Source organism: Equus asinus, chromosome 2 (genome assembly GCF_041296235.1).
Source record: "Equus asinus isolate D_3611 breed Donkey chromosome 2, EquAss-T2T_v2, whole genome shotgun sequence".
NCBI classification, from domain to species: Eukaryota; Metazoa; Chordata; class Mammalia; order Perissodactyla; family Equidae; genus Equus; species Equus asinus.
This window is the reverse complement of record NC_091791.1, coordinates 67,160,785-67,173,909: the sequence shown is the minus strand read 5'-3', so window position 1 is coordinate 67,173,909 and position 13,125 is coordinate 67,160,785. Positions and strand designations below refer to the sequence as shown.

Genomic DNA, 13,125 nt, shown 5'->3' with positions numbered 1-13,125 from the left:
GCAGGAGCAGGGGCAGAGAAAGGAGGAGGGAAAGGGAGGCAAGAGGGGTGGGGGAGGTGGGCTTTGGGAGCTCTTAAGGAAGGTTCCCCTGAGGCAGTGAGGTCAAGCTGAGTGGGGAGTGGCGGGTCATACTAAGGGGGCTGGGTGGGAGTGGCAGAGAGGGGAGAGTACACTTCTGGTGAGGGAATAGCAGGTGAAGTGGGTAGGACAGGACCCAGCACAGAGCACTGGAGGAGCTCAGGGGTGAAGCAGAGTGTAGAGGGAGGGCCAGCTCAGAGACCACAGAATTTGGTCTCTATCCTACTAGGAGTGACTAGAGCCGTCCCAGAGGACTCTCGTGGTTGAGACATTTTGTAATTTTATGACCCTTGTGCTGGCCTCCATTCCCTTTGTTTGTAGACTCTCCTCGCTCTGCTCCCAAGGATTCCCATGGTTCCCATCACCGACACTGTCATACACAGGCAAATAGACTCGAAACTGGCTATGGCGGCCCAGTGGACGAGTATGTCTTTAGTGGAGGGTCCTGGCCCACAACCTAATGGCGCTGAGGGAGAGACTGAAGCCCAGTAGTGCCGAGACAGGCCTGATGACCTGGTGGGTGGGCACAGGGCACATGACATTCACATAGTGTTTTAGGAGCATGTCCGGAGAGTGGGGCCAGGGATGGGCAGTCTAAAAGAGACACAGCATCCTTGTTCCTGAAGTCTTCCAGGCAATTCCTGAGAAGGTCTGGGACCCCCATCCAGAAATACCTTTCGCGCTGTGTCTGACTGTTGGTACACAACCTTTGGGGTTGAACTCCGCTCTCCCAGGGGCCCTGGGGCATGGCAGGTGCCCTTCAGAGAGCTCATTCTTTCTCTTACTGGACACGCTTTGTAGAGGGCTCCTTGTGAGCCAGATCTGTGCAGGCACTGAAGAAAGACGAAGGTCAGGGGCTGCCAAGCCTTCCAGGAACCTCTTCTCCAACTAGAGAGACAGGATTCGGTCAGACAGGGTTAGCAACTGGCATTCAGAGAACCTTGGCCCGAATCACCCTCTATGTGCTGTTTGCTGAGCCCCTGCACACCATTCATGTGTGCTCTGCCCTCAAACTGGGTGTTCTGTTTATCCCCGTTTCACAAGGAGGGAAAACACAGTCCTGAGAAGCCACATGGCCTCTCCAGGGTCCCAGGTGAGAAGTGGTGCCTCAGAGTTGAACTTGCACCTGTGTGTGGAGACAGTCTATTGAACTGTTGGGAGCTGGGCTCTGAGGCCAGGCAGGCTCAGGCTCAAAGTGCTCAGCCGTGCTCCCAGCGTGGGAGACCAGGTGGGGCCATGGGTGGATCTTAGTGACCAGAGAGGGCTGAATTGGAAAAATTATAACGGCAGCTTGCAGTGACCGACACTCCTTTAAGCGCTTTATACCTGTTGTCCTCTCAGCCACCCCATGAGGTCAACTCCATTGTCTTCCATTTTACAGAGGAGGAAACTGAGGCAAGGAGTGTAAGTGACTTAACCAAGTCCAGTAGAGAAGCTGGGATTCGTGAAGAGGATCAAATTTGGGTCCGGTGGAAAATGCAGAACCTGGAGGGGCAGATGAATGGACTAGGAGGGAGGCAAATTTGGGTCCGGTGGAAAATGCAGAACCTGGAGGGGCAGATGAATGGACTAGGAGGGAGGCAAGGAGCAGGGAGGGCAGGTCAGGGTGGCTGGCTGGAGAGGAGAAGGGCCAGTTCCTGCAGGGGTTCAGAAGTGTGGGTGCCTCGGTCTGTGCTGGGGGTCTGGGAGCCTCAGTCCTTATGACTCGCACCCCTCTGTGATCTACGCGGAGAGGCAGGGCGCAGCCCACGCACCCGAAGTTGGTGGGACCTGACTCCCAGCTGTGGCTCCAGCCTCCTCAGCCCCTGCCCCTTGCCATAGCATCCAGCAGGGCAGAGCTCCTCACTGTGCCCCTTGCACGATGCCAGGCCCATTCTCCTACCACCCAGCCCCTTAGTCTCCTCTCATGGGCTGGTATGCTTCTCTCATGTGGCTCTTCTCCCCTAGGGAGGTTGCACGCTGGGCAGGAGGGGTGAGGTGGCTGCCCCAACTCCACTTCCCAGCAGTCAGGAGACTTTGAAGAGCTAAGAGGAGGGGCATGAAGTCCCCACCCCCCAGCACCCCAGGGCGGGGAGGGGCTGCTTTTTTTCTCCTGCCCCCTGGGCTCTGACCTGTGTGGTATCCATCCCCTCTCCTCCCTCATTTGCCACATCTGTTTCCCCGACAGGCTCCAGCTGTGGCTCCCCGCTGCTGGCCCTGCCCACCATTCGAAGAAAACACTAATGGGCTTTGCCTCACTGCGGGGAGTGGGGACAGACCTGGGGTCATCAATCCCAGCTGCTGAATGTTTTCCCTCCACAGAGGGGCATCGTCTTGACAGCTTCCCCAGCTCCTCCACCCAGTGGCTGGGCAGGGCTGAGCCAGGAGCCTGGAGGGAAGGGGCACTGCTAGGGTCTCAGCCAAGGAGAGGGGATGGCGAGGATGTTGCAAGGGCGTTTCCACAGGGACTCAGCTGGTTTCCCTGCTCCCAGCCTTCTCCCGGCCCTGCATAATAATATAAGTAGTAGCACATGATATCAATACTGGTCCCTTTGCTCTTTATACGCCAGGCCCTGTTCTAATAACTTTACATATATTAACTCATTTACTCTGCACAACCATCCTATCAAGTCGTTGATTATTAGCCCCATTTTACGGTGGAGAAAATTGAGGCACAGAGAGGATAAAGTGACTTGCTAAACGTCACACAGCGATTGTAAGTCTCACAGAGCTCTCTATGGTTATACAGTATTTAAGACGGTCATCTCATTTGTTTCTCTCTCCATCACACATACAGCATCACACATACATCACACATACCTCCTACCCAGGTTACAGAAGGGCAAGTTGAGATTCTAGAGGAGAAAAGTCTTACCCGACAGCCCTCAGCAGACAGGTGAAGCTGCAGGCCCCTGGGCAAGACCCTTAATGTTTTGGAGCCTCAGTTTCCTCATCTGTAAGGTAGCTAGCGATGTGCCCCTCACAGAAAGTTGTGAGGTTAGGTGGTATGATTTATGTGGCAGTGCTTTGTCAAGTGTAAACCATGGGGAGCAGGGGTGGCGTCAGGCCTGCTGACTTGGGCCTCTCTAGAGTCTCAGAAGACCGGTTCAGGGAGGAGGCCCTGGTCAGCACGAAGAGTTGGGGAGGGGAGCTGGAACCCAGGCTGGGTTTGGTCTGGGGGAGGGGAGACTTCAGAACTATCCACATCAGACAGTCCTGTGCAATTGAGCAGAGTCTGTGTGGCCCCTGCATGGCTGGGATCACTAGGATGAGGGTACGTGGACCCAGATTCCAGCTCAAGATTGGGCAGCCTTTCTCACAGCACACGCAATGAGCTGAGTTAGTGAGCTCCGCAAACAGGGAGCTCTCCAGCCCTGGGCATGCGGGTGATGCCCCAGTTGCTGTAGGTGTCCATCAGGTTGTCTGGGAGAGCCCTGGATATAACCTTCGTAGGCCTTCCAGCTTGGAATCCTGGCTTCAGCTTTTAGTGATCCTTTCCCAGCTGGTGTCTCCTTCCCACGAATAATAATAGTAATAATAATAATGAACAGCATGAACAGCTTCTATATGCTATGCTGTTTCCATTCATGCTCCTCATTGAGTTGTGACAATAATCTCCTGAGAAAAAAATGTTATCAACATCCCCTTTTATAGATGGAGAGATGGAAGATCGGAGGTCATGTGGCTTGCCCAAGGTCACAGAGCTGGTGTTCAAGCCCAGGGCTGACATAAAGCCAAACTCTGTCTCTGCTCCCCTGGTCAGGAAAACAGGTCATCTGAAAGCCACTTGAGACAAGGCCAAGGTTCCTGTCCTTTTCCCAGGCCTTCCCTGTGTGGCTCTAGGCCTGGAGGTGCTTGGATGGGCTTTATGACCCTGCATCAGAACCCTGCCTACCTACAGTCCCTAAGCTCATCTCTAGAGTCCCCGACTCTTCCATTCCTCAACTGCTCTGAGTGTCACCTTGAGGCCAGGCACTGCATATGTGGGCAAAGAAGCCAGTGCTCAACTTTTGATCCATTCGTGGTTTGGCGGGGGCAGTGCTCACTCTCAGCTTCCTTCCTGGACCATTCTGGTCACGGTCACTGGCACTGAGGTTCCCGTGCCCCACAGCAGCCTGCAGTTCCTGAGCCCTCTCCTCAGCATGTGGCTCTCAGCTGGCCCTGACCAGCTTCCTTTGAGTCCCCCCCAAGTCTGTGCAGGGGACCCTTCTGTAGGCAGGTGTTCTGGGTTGGGGCTGTGACTGCCAGCCAAGAAATTGTCTGCCTTAGGAGGTGTGCATAATAGCCTCCATAAAGTTCCCAGGAGAAGTCCTTGCTGGCTTTTGAGAGCCGAGAGGGCAAGAGGGAGCTGGGAAGCTCCCTATGTGATAGCAGTATGCTTATGTGTGCCTAACACTGCGCAGTTTACAAACATCCAGACATCTGAATCCTCCCAGTGCCCTACAAATGAGGTGTGATGATGGCCCACTTTACAGATGTGGAAACTGAGCCTCTCTGAGGTCACACAGTGAGTGAGTAGCATCGTAAGTGTGGCAAGTCACCTGCTTTCTCTGGGCCTCAGTTTCCCAGTTAGGAAACAGTGAAGTTCTGCTCATCCAGCCACTCACCAAACAGGGCAAGCACTGTGCAAGGCCCTGGGAAGAGGAGTGAGTCAGAACACCAGCTACTGACCTTGTGGAGCTACGGGCTCGCTTACCCCAAGCCTGAAGGGCCGTGATTACATCCAGATTGAGCTCTCCTTGAGTCCTGAGGCCGCAGGAGCAGGCTTTGGGGTGACAAGAGGCCAGGGAAGAAGTGCTGGGTGCTGGGAATCAGGAGAGATGGGCTTGGTTCTCCATTGCTCTCTGCCTTGGTTTCCTCACTTAGATAATGTCTGTGCACCCCTGTCCTGCCTCTGTCCTTGGCTTTTGTGAGCTTCAGGTGGTGGCTGCTCAGAGAGTACAGGAGGAGGGCAAAGTGGCATCTAGACCCAGGACTCTGGGTACAGGACCCTCTCCCACAGCCCTGGCCCCAGCCTAGGGCTCAGTCTGTGCCTCTGGGACACCAACCTACAACAGGAGAGAGGCAGGAAGGGCCGTAGGCGCCTTGGGAAACAACCTTGGTGACTACAGCCCTCTCTCTGGGCCTCTCCCTGTGTATCTGTCTCGCTCCTCCTGTGTGTCTCACATTCTCTCTCTCTCTGTGCCTGTTTCTGCATCTGTCTCACTCTCTCTGTTTCTGTCTTTCCCCCCACCCTGCCCGGGCCATCTTCCTCCTTGCTCTCTGCAGAGACCCCTGGAGAAGCCTGACGGCCTGGATGTATCTGACCAGAGCAAGGAGCACCCCCAGCACCTCTGCGAGAAGTGTAAGGTTCTCGGCTACTACTGCCGCCGAGTGCAATGACCTGGATCTGGCCACGCCCGAAGCCGCCCTCCTGCCAGCCAGAGAAGATGCCACCTCCCCTGTGTTTCTCCGTGTTGCTGCATGTCCCCCTGTACAGGGGGGGTGTCCTTGCAGACCTACGGGTCTGGGCAGGGGGATCTTAGGTTCTTGTCTCATGTGTGTTGACAAACAGTGTTACTGATATAGCTACCCCTGCAGAGAGCAGGTCTGTGTGGAGGGGACAGGGGTGAGCAGAGGTCAGTGCACAGATCTGTCCTGTCCCCTGCAGGCTCTCTTCCCCTCTGAGACATCCTTTGGGGTGAGCAGCCTTGTATTGGCCACAAGTGCACTAAATTTACTGTGAATCCCGAAGCCTGCAAGGGACCGTCTCCCCAAGACCAGCCAGGCTGCCTTCCACCCAGAGCCTTCCAGTTTACCCTGTGTGCAGAGCCACTCTCAGAAAGCCCTATTTGTCTGTCCTAAGTCAGCAATCATGGTGAGTTGACACCTATTCTAGCAGCTGCCAGGGAGTGGGCATCTCTGTCCCTTGCCCACTTTGAGCCCCAAACTTGACCATCTCTGACATCACTGGCATTGCACATGGGTGTTGCATTCCCCCTCATCCCATAGACCCAGAGGCCAGGGACAGGGAGGCATTGAATGTTGGACAGTGCACCAAGGTGTGACCTGGGGCACATTAGGCAATGTCTCCCCCACCCACCACCACACGTGTTCCCCACTTGCTTGGATTTTGTCAGCCCTGTTCCCTTTCCTCTCCCTCCCCTCCTCCCATGCTGGTCCACCCCCTGATTAAGGTTGTGGGGCCCAGCAGGGAAGCCACTCTGTCAGGAAGGACACAGGCCTGGCGGTCTGGAGACCTAGGTTCAGAAGCTGGCCCCGCCACTGAGATGGTATGGAGCCCTGGGAAGGACTTTCCATCTCCAGGCCTCAGTTTCCCCACTAGTTAAGTGAGAGAGTGCCACTAGGGAGCAGAGAGAGGCCTGTTCCAGTTCTGATGTGCTCGGATTCAGCCTAGCTGGGTGCCACCTCCTGGAGCAGAGAGCTTCATTTCGAGAATTTCACCAGGGCCCGTACTCCACACCGTCACCCACCAGTTGGTAACCCAAGAGTTCAAGCTGAGGAATGCCAGTCCTCCCCTGAGGCCCCCTGCTGTCCTAGCCCTGCATGTTGTCCCTCACCCCTGCAAAAATGGACAAGGATTGCCCCTTCTCACACAGGGCAACCCTGAGACAAGCTACAGAACCCCTCGTTTGTAAAACGAGAACAATGATTTCCTACCTCCTGAGGGAGCAGGGAGGTCTCTTGCATGTCGCATTGGCCAGGGAGACACTGTCCTGGCTAGCAGTACTGCTCGTGCTCCCCTCCCTCCTCTCTCCCCTTGGAGAGCCCCATTATTATCGTCTTATCATCCTTCCTCTTAGGGAGAGAGAGCCGGCTGTCAGGACTGGGTCACTTAATTTTGCTTCAACATTATGCCTCTGAGGAAAAAAAAAAAACCAGACCACGAAATGGGCCTGAAATTCAGTGTTTACCGTGGCTCAAGGACACCCAACTGGTGCCCAGTCGCCTTGTATTTTCAAATGAAAATGCTGTGTACAACTGAGGAATTACAGTGAAGTGTTATAGCCAGGGGTCCAGGGAGCGAGGCAAAAAGATGGAGTGAGTGGATTTGCAGCCACGGAGCTGCAGAGTAGATTTCAGGGGGCTATGCTCTCTGAGCACTTAAAAAAAAGTGCGTTTGCTCCAGCCTGAGCCCTCTAGCTGCCTCCCTCTGCCCACAGGGGCAGAATGCTGGGCAACCAACTGAACGCCCTCACCGCCCACTGGGAACGCCACTGAGGAATCCCTCCCAGCTGCTCCCTGCTCTCTCCACAGTGTCAAGGTGAGCTGGAGTTGCCCTGGCCCAAGGCTCTCTGTCCCCGAGGAGAAGCTGTTACTGTCAGTCATCCCAGTGCACTGCTAAAGATAATGTTCGCAGTGGTGTGCAGTGCGCTTGTCTCTGCTCCAAGGATCAGGCCCCAACCCTTTCAGGGTCCTGGCCCCACAGGGAGACCCTGGCCCCAGGACGCCTGGAGCCTGCCAACTGTGCTGCAATAGTGGAGGAAGCCCATACCCTAATAAGAGCCCAGGCTCCAGCCTGCTGGAGAGAGGAGGCTTCCACAGGCCAACAGGAGATAGGATATCACCCCAAAATGACCTTTTCAGTGGGCTTGTCCAGCTGGCAGCCATTGCCCCTGCCATCTGTGCAGAGCTGGCCACCATGAGGGCTGGCCCTCCTGCAGGAGGCAGCCCCTCCGCACGCCCCACTCCTGCACTGTTCTGGCTGAATTTGGGGCCTCTCTGTGGTCAGCAGGAGCCACTGCTGCCCAGGCTGGGTACGGTGAGGATTAAGTGCTCAGAGGGCCTGGGAGCCCAGGGGACAGGAAGGCGTGTGGTTTTAGTACGTTCAAAAGGGACAATCGCTTGCAGCTAGTGGATCTAGCGATCTAGTTGGGAGATAATGATGTTTACCCCGTATGAAGTATTCAATAGTTCTACTTGTGAATTTGTATTTATTTTGAGTTATACTTGACACAGAATTCCTTTTTTAAAAAAAGAAAAATACTGTGTGTGTATTTTGAAAAAAAGTCATAGATGTTAAAATTTCTGCCTGGTTACCAATTTTTCTCACAACACTGAATTTGTTATCTTCTCCCGAAAAATCTTCACAGTGATTTTTGTCTGTATATATTTGAAGGCCTTTTTTTAAAAAAAGAAAAAGAAAAGAAAAATATACTTGCTCAATTTTTGAGATTAAAAGACACACAGAGAGGCATTTTCTAAACGTCAGAACTTTCAGGAGGGCAATAGAATGTCAAACGAAGATTTCTGGAAGTATTTTGCAAACCTTTTGGTTGAGCTACAAGAAAATATTTATGGTGAGAATTTTTCTCTTTTTCCTGTTCTTTTGTTTTTTTGGTTTGATTTTTTACTATGCTTTGGTCTGTAAAAAGTATGCAACTCAACTACATTAAGAAGGAAATATTGTCTACATAGAATATTATATGAAGTTGGTACATAATTCTGATGAGGAAAAAAAATCTTTGCAATTCTTTAAGCCATATTGTTGTTTCCTTGGATGAAAATATCAGTATTAAGTAGCCAGCATATTATTCAAGTGCTTAGACTTATGTTCCTTTCCTGTATTTATACATATGTGTATTTTGGAAAGTATTGCCTTTTTTAAGGGAAGCTATTGTTAGATTAGTGAAGAAGGGAATGGTGACTCCTTTGAGCCTCTTCAGCTGAGGATAACCAGCACAGCATTGTAATGCATTCTCTCACACCTTCTTATTATTATCTTGTTATTGTTATTAATTTTGTAAGGGGGTGGGGAGTGGGCCAGGGGAAGAAGAAGCAGATAACTAACCAGCCCCTCTATGGCCGGCCAGCTCCAAAGATGGCCTCCTTATTCTGGTGGAGGGCTCTCGATCAGCAGGGCCCAAGAAGGGAAGAGGAGGCAGGAGGCCGACTTCTCCACGCCTCTTTGGAGCTTTGCCATCTGAGCCATGCCTCTGGTCCCCATGCTCTTTGAACTTGGCTATGTCAGCCAGAGACCTTCCACCTGCCCTCTGACATCTAATAGACTTGAATGCACTCTAAACAAATATTTACTCCAACATCACTACATTGTAGCCCAGCCCAGCTAACTCTGAAGTTGGGGAGGCGTTGGGGCCTTTAGGGAGGAGGCCGAGCCGGCCCCTGGGGCTGGTGGCAGCAGGCTCATTGTTCTCTGTTGCCAACCACACCGTTCGACCTCCTCCACTCCCGTATGGTGACCCTGTCCATGTCTGTCTCTGTTAATACGTGTGTGTCCAGCTAAAAAGACAAACAGAACCCGTGGGCCCCACTTGGAGGGTGTGTGGCGAAGGTTCCCAACCTCCCAAAAGGGCTGTCCTCGGGATGGCATTCCGTTGTGTGCCTTATTCCTGGAGAATCTGTATACGGCTTGCCTATAGAAATATAGCTTTTTATGCTGTATTAAAAGGCCTTTTAAAAGCAAGAGAGGCTCATGGGTTTCCTTGTTTACACAAGGCGTCAGTGGGGAGCCAGACGGTCTTGCAGCCGTGTGAGGCTGAGCAGGGTGGGAGGGACTTCAGGCTGCCCTTCTGCTCTCCCATGTCTGGATAATCTTGTCCTTGCCGTGCCTCCATGCCACTCATTTCCCTCCTTCCAGCCCCTCTTCCCCCAAGCAGACACTTTCTCCACGGGGAAGGCCCTCCCCAAGTCGGGCCCCAGACGGGGCAAGATTGTCAGCACATTAGGTCACACGTTAGCTCAGCAATGGGACTCCTGGGTGACCATATATAGGAGAGAATCTTCCTTAGAGACAGCAGCCTGGGGCCTCGCCGCTGCTGCTTGTACTTGGCCCTCTTGCCAAGACTGGGATTTGGGCCTCAGACGCTGGGTGTCACACAATGAGCCAAGTGAAGTCTCCAAGGCCTCCTGGGAAGTCCCCAGGAGAGGAAACAGAGGATCTTTCCTCTGAGCAAGGCCAGGACACGGCTGGGCTGTCACAAGTGAGGCTCTTGCTGAGGGCCACAGATGGGGAGCCACCGCAAAGCCAGCCTTAAGAAGCCGCCTGAAGACAGGGCCCTTCAGAAGGCCAGGATCAGTGCTCTAGTCATCCTCAATCTTGCTGCCCACCGGAATCACCTGTTGGTGGTTTAAAAACACCCAAGCCTTGATCCCACCCCAGAGACACTTAAGAAATTGGCTGGCTGTGTCCTCACCAGCTTCTTAAAGCCTCTAGACCAGGCCAATGTGCAAGGTGAAGCGCCAGGCTTTGAAATGGTCCCTCATGGTCCTATGGGGCTGATGATGATGTTAGTGAGGCCAGTGGGCGGGGGGCTCCATCCCCACTGGAGGGCATCCCATTCTCAGCTCCAGCCAACTGCTGCTATCTAAAAATACACTGCGTGGATGGTGTGGGGTTGGGAGACAGGAAAACTAGAAATTCAGGTTGTTTTGGGGAAATTGCCAATTTTTAAATTTTGGGAACTTGTTTACTAAATGTTCAAATGGTACATAGGTCAGATCATACATCTGTGGGCTGGCCCTTGCCTCAAGAGTGTATGGAGCAAAGAAAACAAAACGAGTCCTTTGGATCAAGGACCATGGTGGGGGTGCATGGAGGACAGGTGAGAACAGAGAACCCCCCCCCCCCGCCAACTCCAGAAGCAGGATCCTTCGTCTCATTTCGGGTACACAGTGAATCCTGGAAGCCACCAAGCCTTTTCCTGCTTAGTGGCACAAAGTGAGAACTCACATCTGGGGGCCTGCCCTCAGGGTATGTGAAATGGCAGGCAGGGCCAGAGTCAGCCTGAATGCAGGCAGGTGCCAGTCCAGCCAATATCCATGGGGAGACTGTGTGAATGAGACAGCCCAGTGAACACAAGACCCAGCACAGGGCTCGGCACCCAGGAGGGCCCAGGGGATGTGGATCCCTTGCTCCCATTGTGTGGCTCAGGGAGAAATGCCTTGCCAGAGATCACAGAAGTCGTCAAAGGGGAGCCAGGCTTCCAACCAAAGTGCCTCGAATCCATCTGCTCAGCCACAGGCACTCACTAAGTGCCCACTGTGTCCGGGGGCTGAGGCTTCAAGGTTAACGCTCGTTATCCGTCCTTGTGTGTCAATGCGCATGCCCCATGTGTCTGTTTTGTTTTGTTTTCCATGCAAAGAAAACAAACCCAAGGCAAACACAGCTTGCGTTTCGACATCTCCTGAACCGTGGAAACCAGTAATTCCCCTGGACAGGAAGGACTTCCGGTTGAACTCAGTGTCCACATCCAGAGGCAGCTGGCTGCTGAGAGCCTGGGAGAGAGCAGAGTCCACCGCAGAAAGGGGCGTTGGGGGACCCAGAGAGGACAGCCCAACTCTGGGCACACCCCTGCCTCCCTTCAAAGCTGACGCCCTCCCTGACCCCGCCTTGTTTCTGTCTGGGCCAAAGTTGAGGCCCCAGTGGGGAAGAGCTTACTTGAGGTCACCCAGTGAGCAGGTGGCAGAGCCAGGATCTGAACCACGAGTTCTCACCCCTCAGTGCAGTGTTGCAGAGACAGAGTTGAGGCTCAGCCCCAGGCAGCAAGCTGCACCCACAGTTACAAAGGTAGGGCAAGGAGTGAGGGCCCCACGGCTGAGGTGGTCTCAAGGGCAGGTAACTCCAACCCCCAAAGGCCTTCATGTAAGGAGCCCTCTCAGTGCCTGCTGCAGACGCAGGGAAGGGAGGCCAGGCCAGTGCCCTGGGCCTGGGGGTAGAGAGGGCTCAGGTGTTCAACCAGCCCTCCCTCTCCCACCGGCACCAGAAGCGCTGGGAGCCCAGAGCCCCCTCTCAGAGTGTGTGATGTGGAGCCTCTGAGTCCTTGTCTGTGAGTTGGGGGCATTCAGGACGCACTTGCAGGCTCCAGTAGACCCTGCCCAGTTCTGCATGTGGCAGATGCTCCGTGATGGCTGCTTCTCTTCCCACTGGGCCCAACTGCGATGTCACAGTTCCTCACACCAGGAGTCTGGGCCCAGGCAACCATCGGGGTTCTGCACTGGGTCCTGGCAACAAGCCCACATCTCTCCAGTCTCTCAGGCCTCATGCATCCTCCTAACAGGGCAGGAGCCAAGGCAGGGAATATGTCAATATGGCAGGTGGGGAAACTGAGGACCAGAGAAGGCCCTGATGCCCAAGACTCACAAACAGGGTCCTCCACTGCACCCTCTGACCTACGCACTCTATGCTGTTTCTGATCCTGATGAGAGGCTCTGAGTGAATTTCCACGAGACCATTCAGGCCTTCAGCAAACCATGTGCATTTCCTCAGGGCTAGCTCCAGTGCTCAGAGCTGGATGAGCAGGGGAGACAGGCCCCCGCTTGCCCTCAGACATCCTGACCCCAGCTCCCTACAGACTGGGAAACCTAGGGTCACGCATCCAAATGCCACCCTGAGCTGCCCCCTGGCCTGGCTCCCCCATGGTGTTTAGGAGGGAAGAAGAGGCAGGAGGAGCTGAGACGAAGGAGGGCAGTGGGCTGGGGGAAGGCTCATGAGTCAGGTGTCTGGTTGTTCCCCAGAGCTCTGGCCGGAGCCAGGAACAGCCTGTCCTTGGGCACAAAGGACTCTCTAAACAACACCCACCAACATTTATCCAGAGATGTTAGAGGCCCTTTGCTTACCCCACCCCCCAACTCACACACTCACACTCACATTCGCATACCTATTTGCGTATACTAACACGCATTCACACACACACACACTCACAGCTGCAGTCCATTGGGAGTCCCCTGCGGATGGGGAGCACTGGGCAGCCTGTGTCCATAAGCCCGAGCCCCCAGGCCAGCCCTCCTCCCTAACCCCTCTTAGCCCAGGGCCCCTTTCAGGGAGGAGGAAACTCTGACCCAGAAGGTAATAGAATTCATGTGAATCTATCTGCCTGTCTCTTTCCCACAGCCCATGAGTCCCTCACCAGGAGCTGGGGACCCCAGAACCCTCAGGTGGGTGAGAGAAGCCAAGCCCCAACCCTTGGCTCAACTCAGTGAGAACAATCTATCTTCGTGTCTCACACAGTTGAGAGAACTCATGTTTTGTCAGCTGTGATGATAGCATTGAGGTTGCGTCAAACTGTCCTCGTCTATCAGATGCTGGAGTCTACATGGGTGAAGTCAGAT

The 13,125-nt window shown here is 53.9% G+C and overlaps 1 protein-coding gene across 1 annotated transcript in view; it reads left to right on the top strand.

Annotated features, from left to right (window-relative positions):
- The window catches only part of ZCCHC24 (zinc finger CCHC-type containing 24), a 67,946-nt gene extending 58,465 nt beyond the window's left edge, over window positions 1-9,481 (top strand). The window contains exon 4 of the mRNA XM_014837251.3: window positions 5,326-9,481. Coding sequence (XP_014692737.1) covers window positions 5,326-5,439 — 114 coding nt within the window. The 3' untranslated portion in view covers window positions 5,440-9,481. The remainder of the gene's footprint in view (window positions 1-5,325) is intronic.
- Window positions 9,482-13,125: the final 3,644 nt, after the last annotated feature.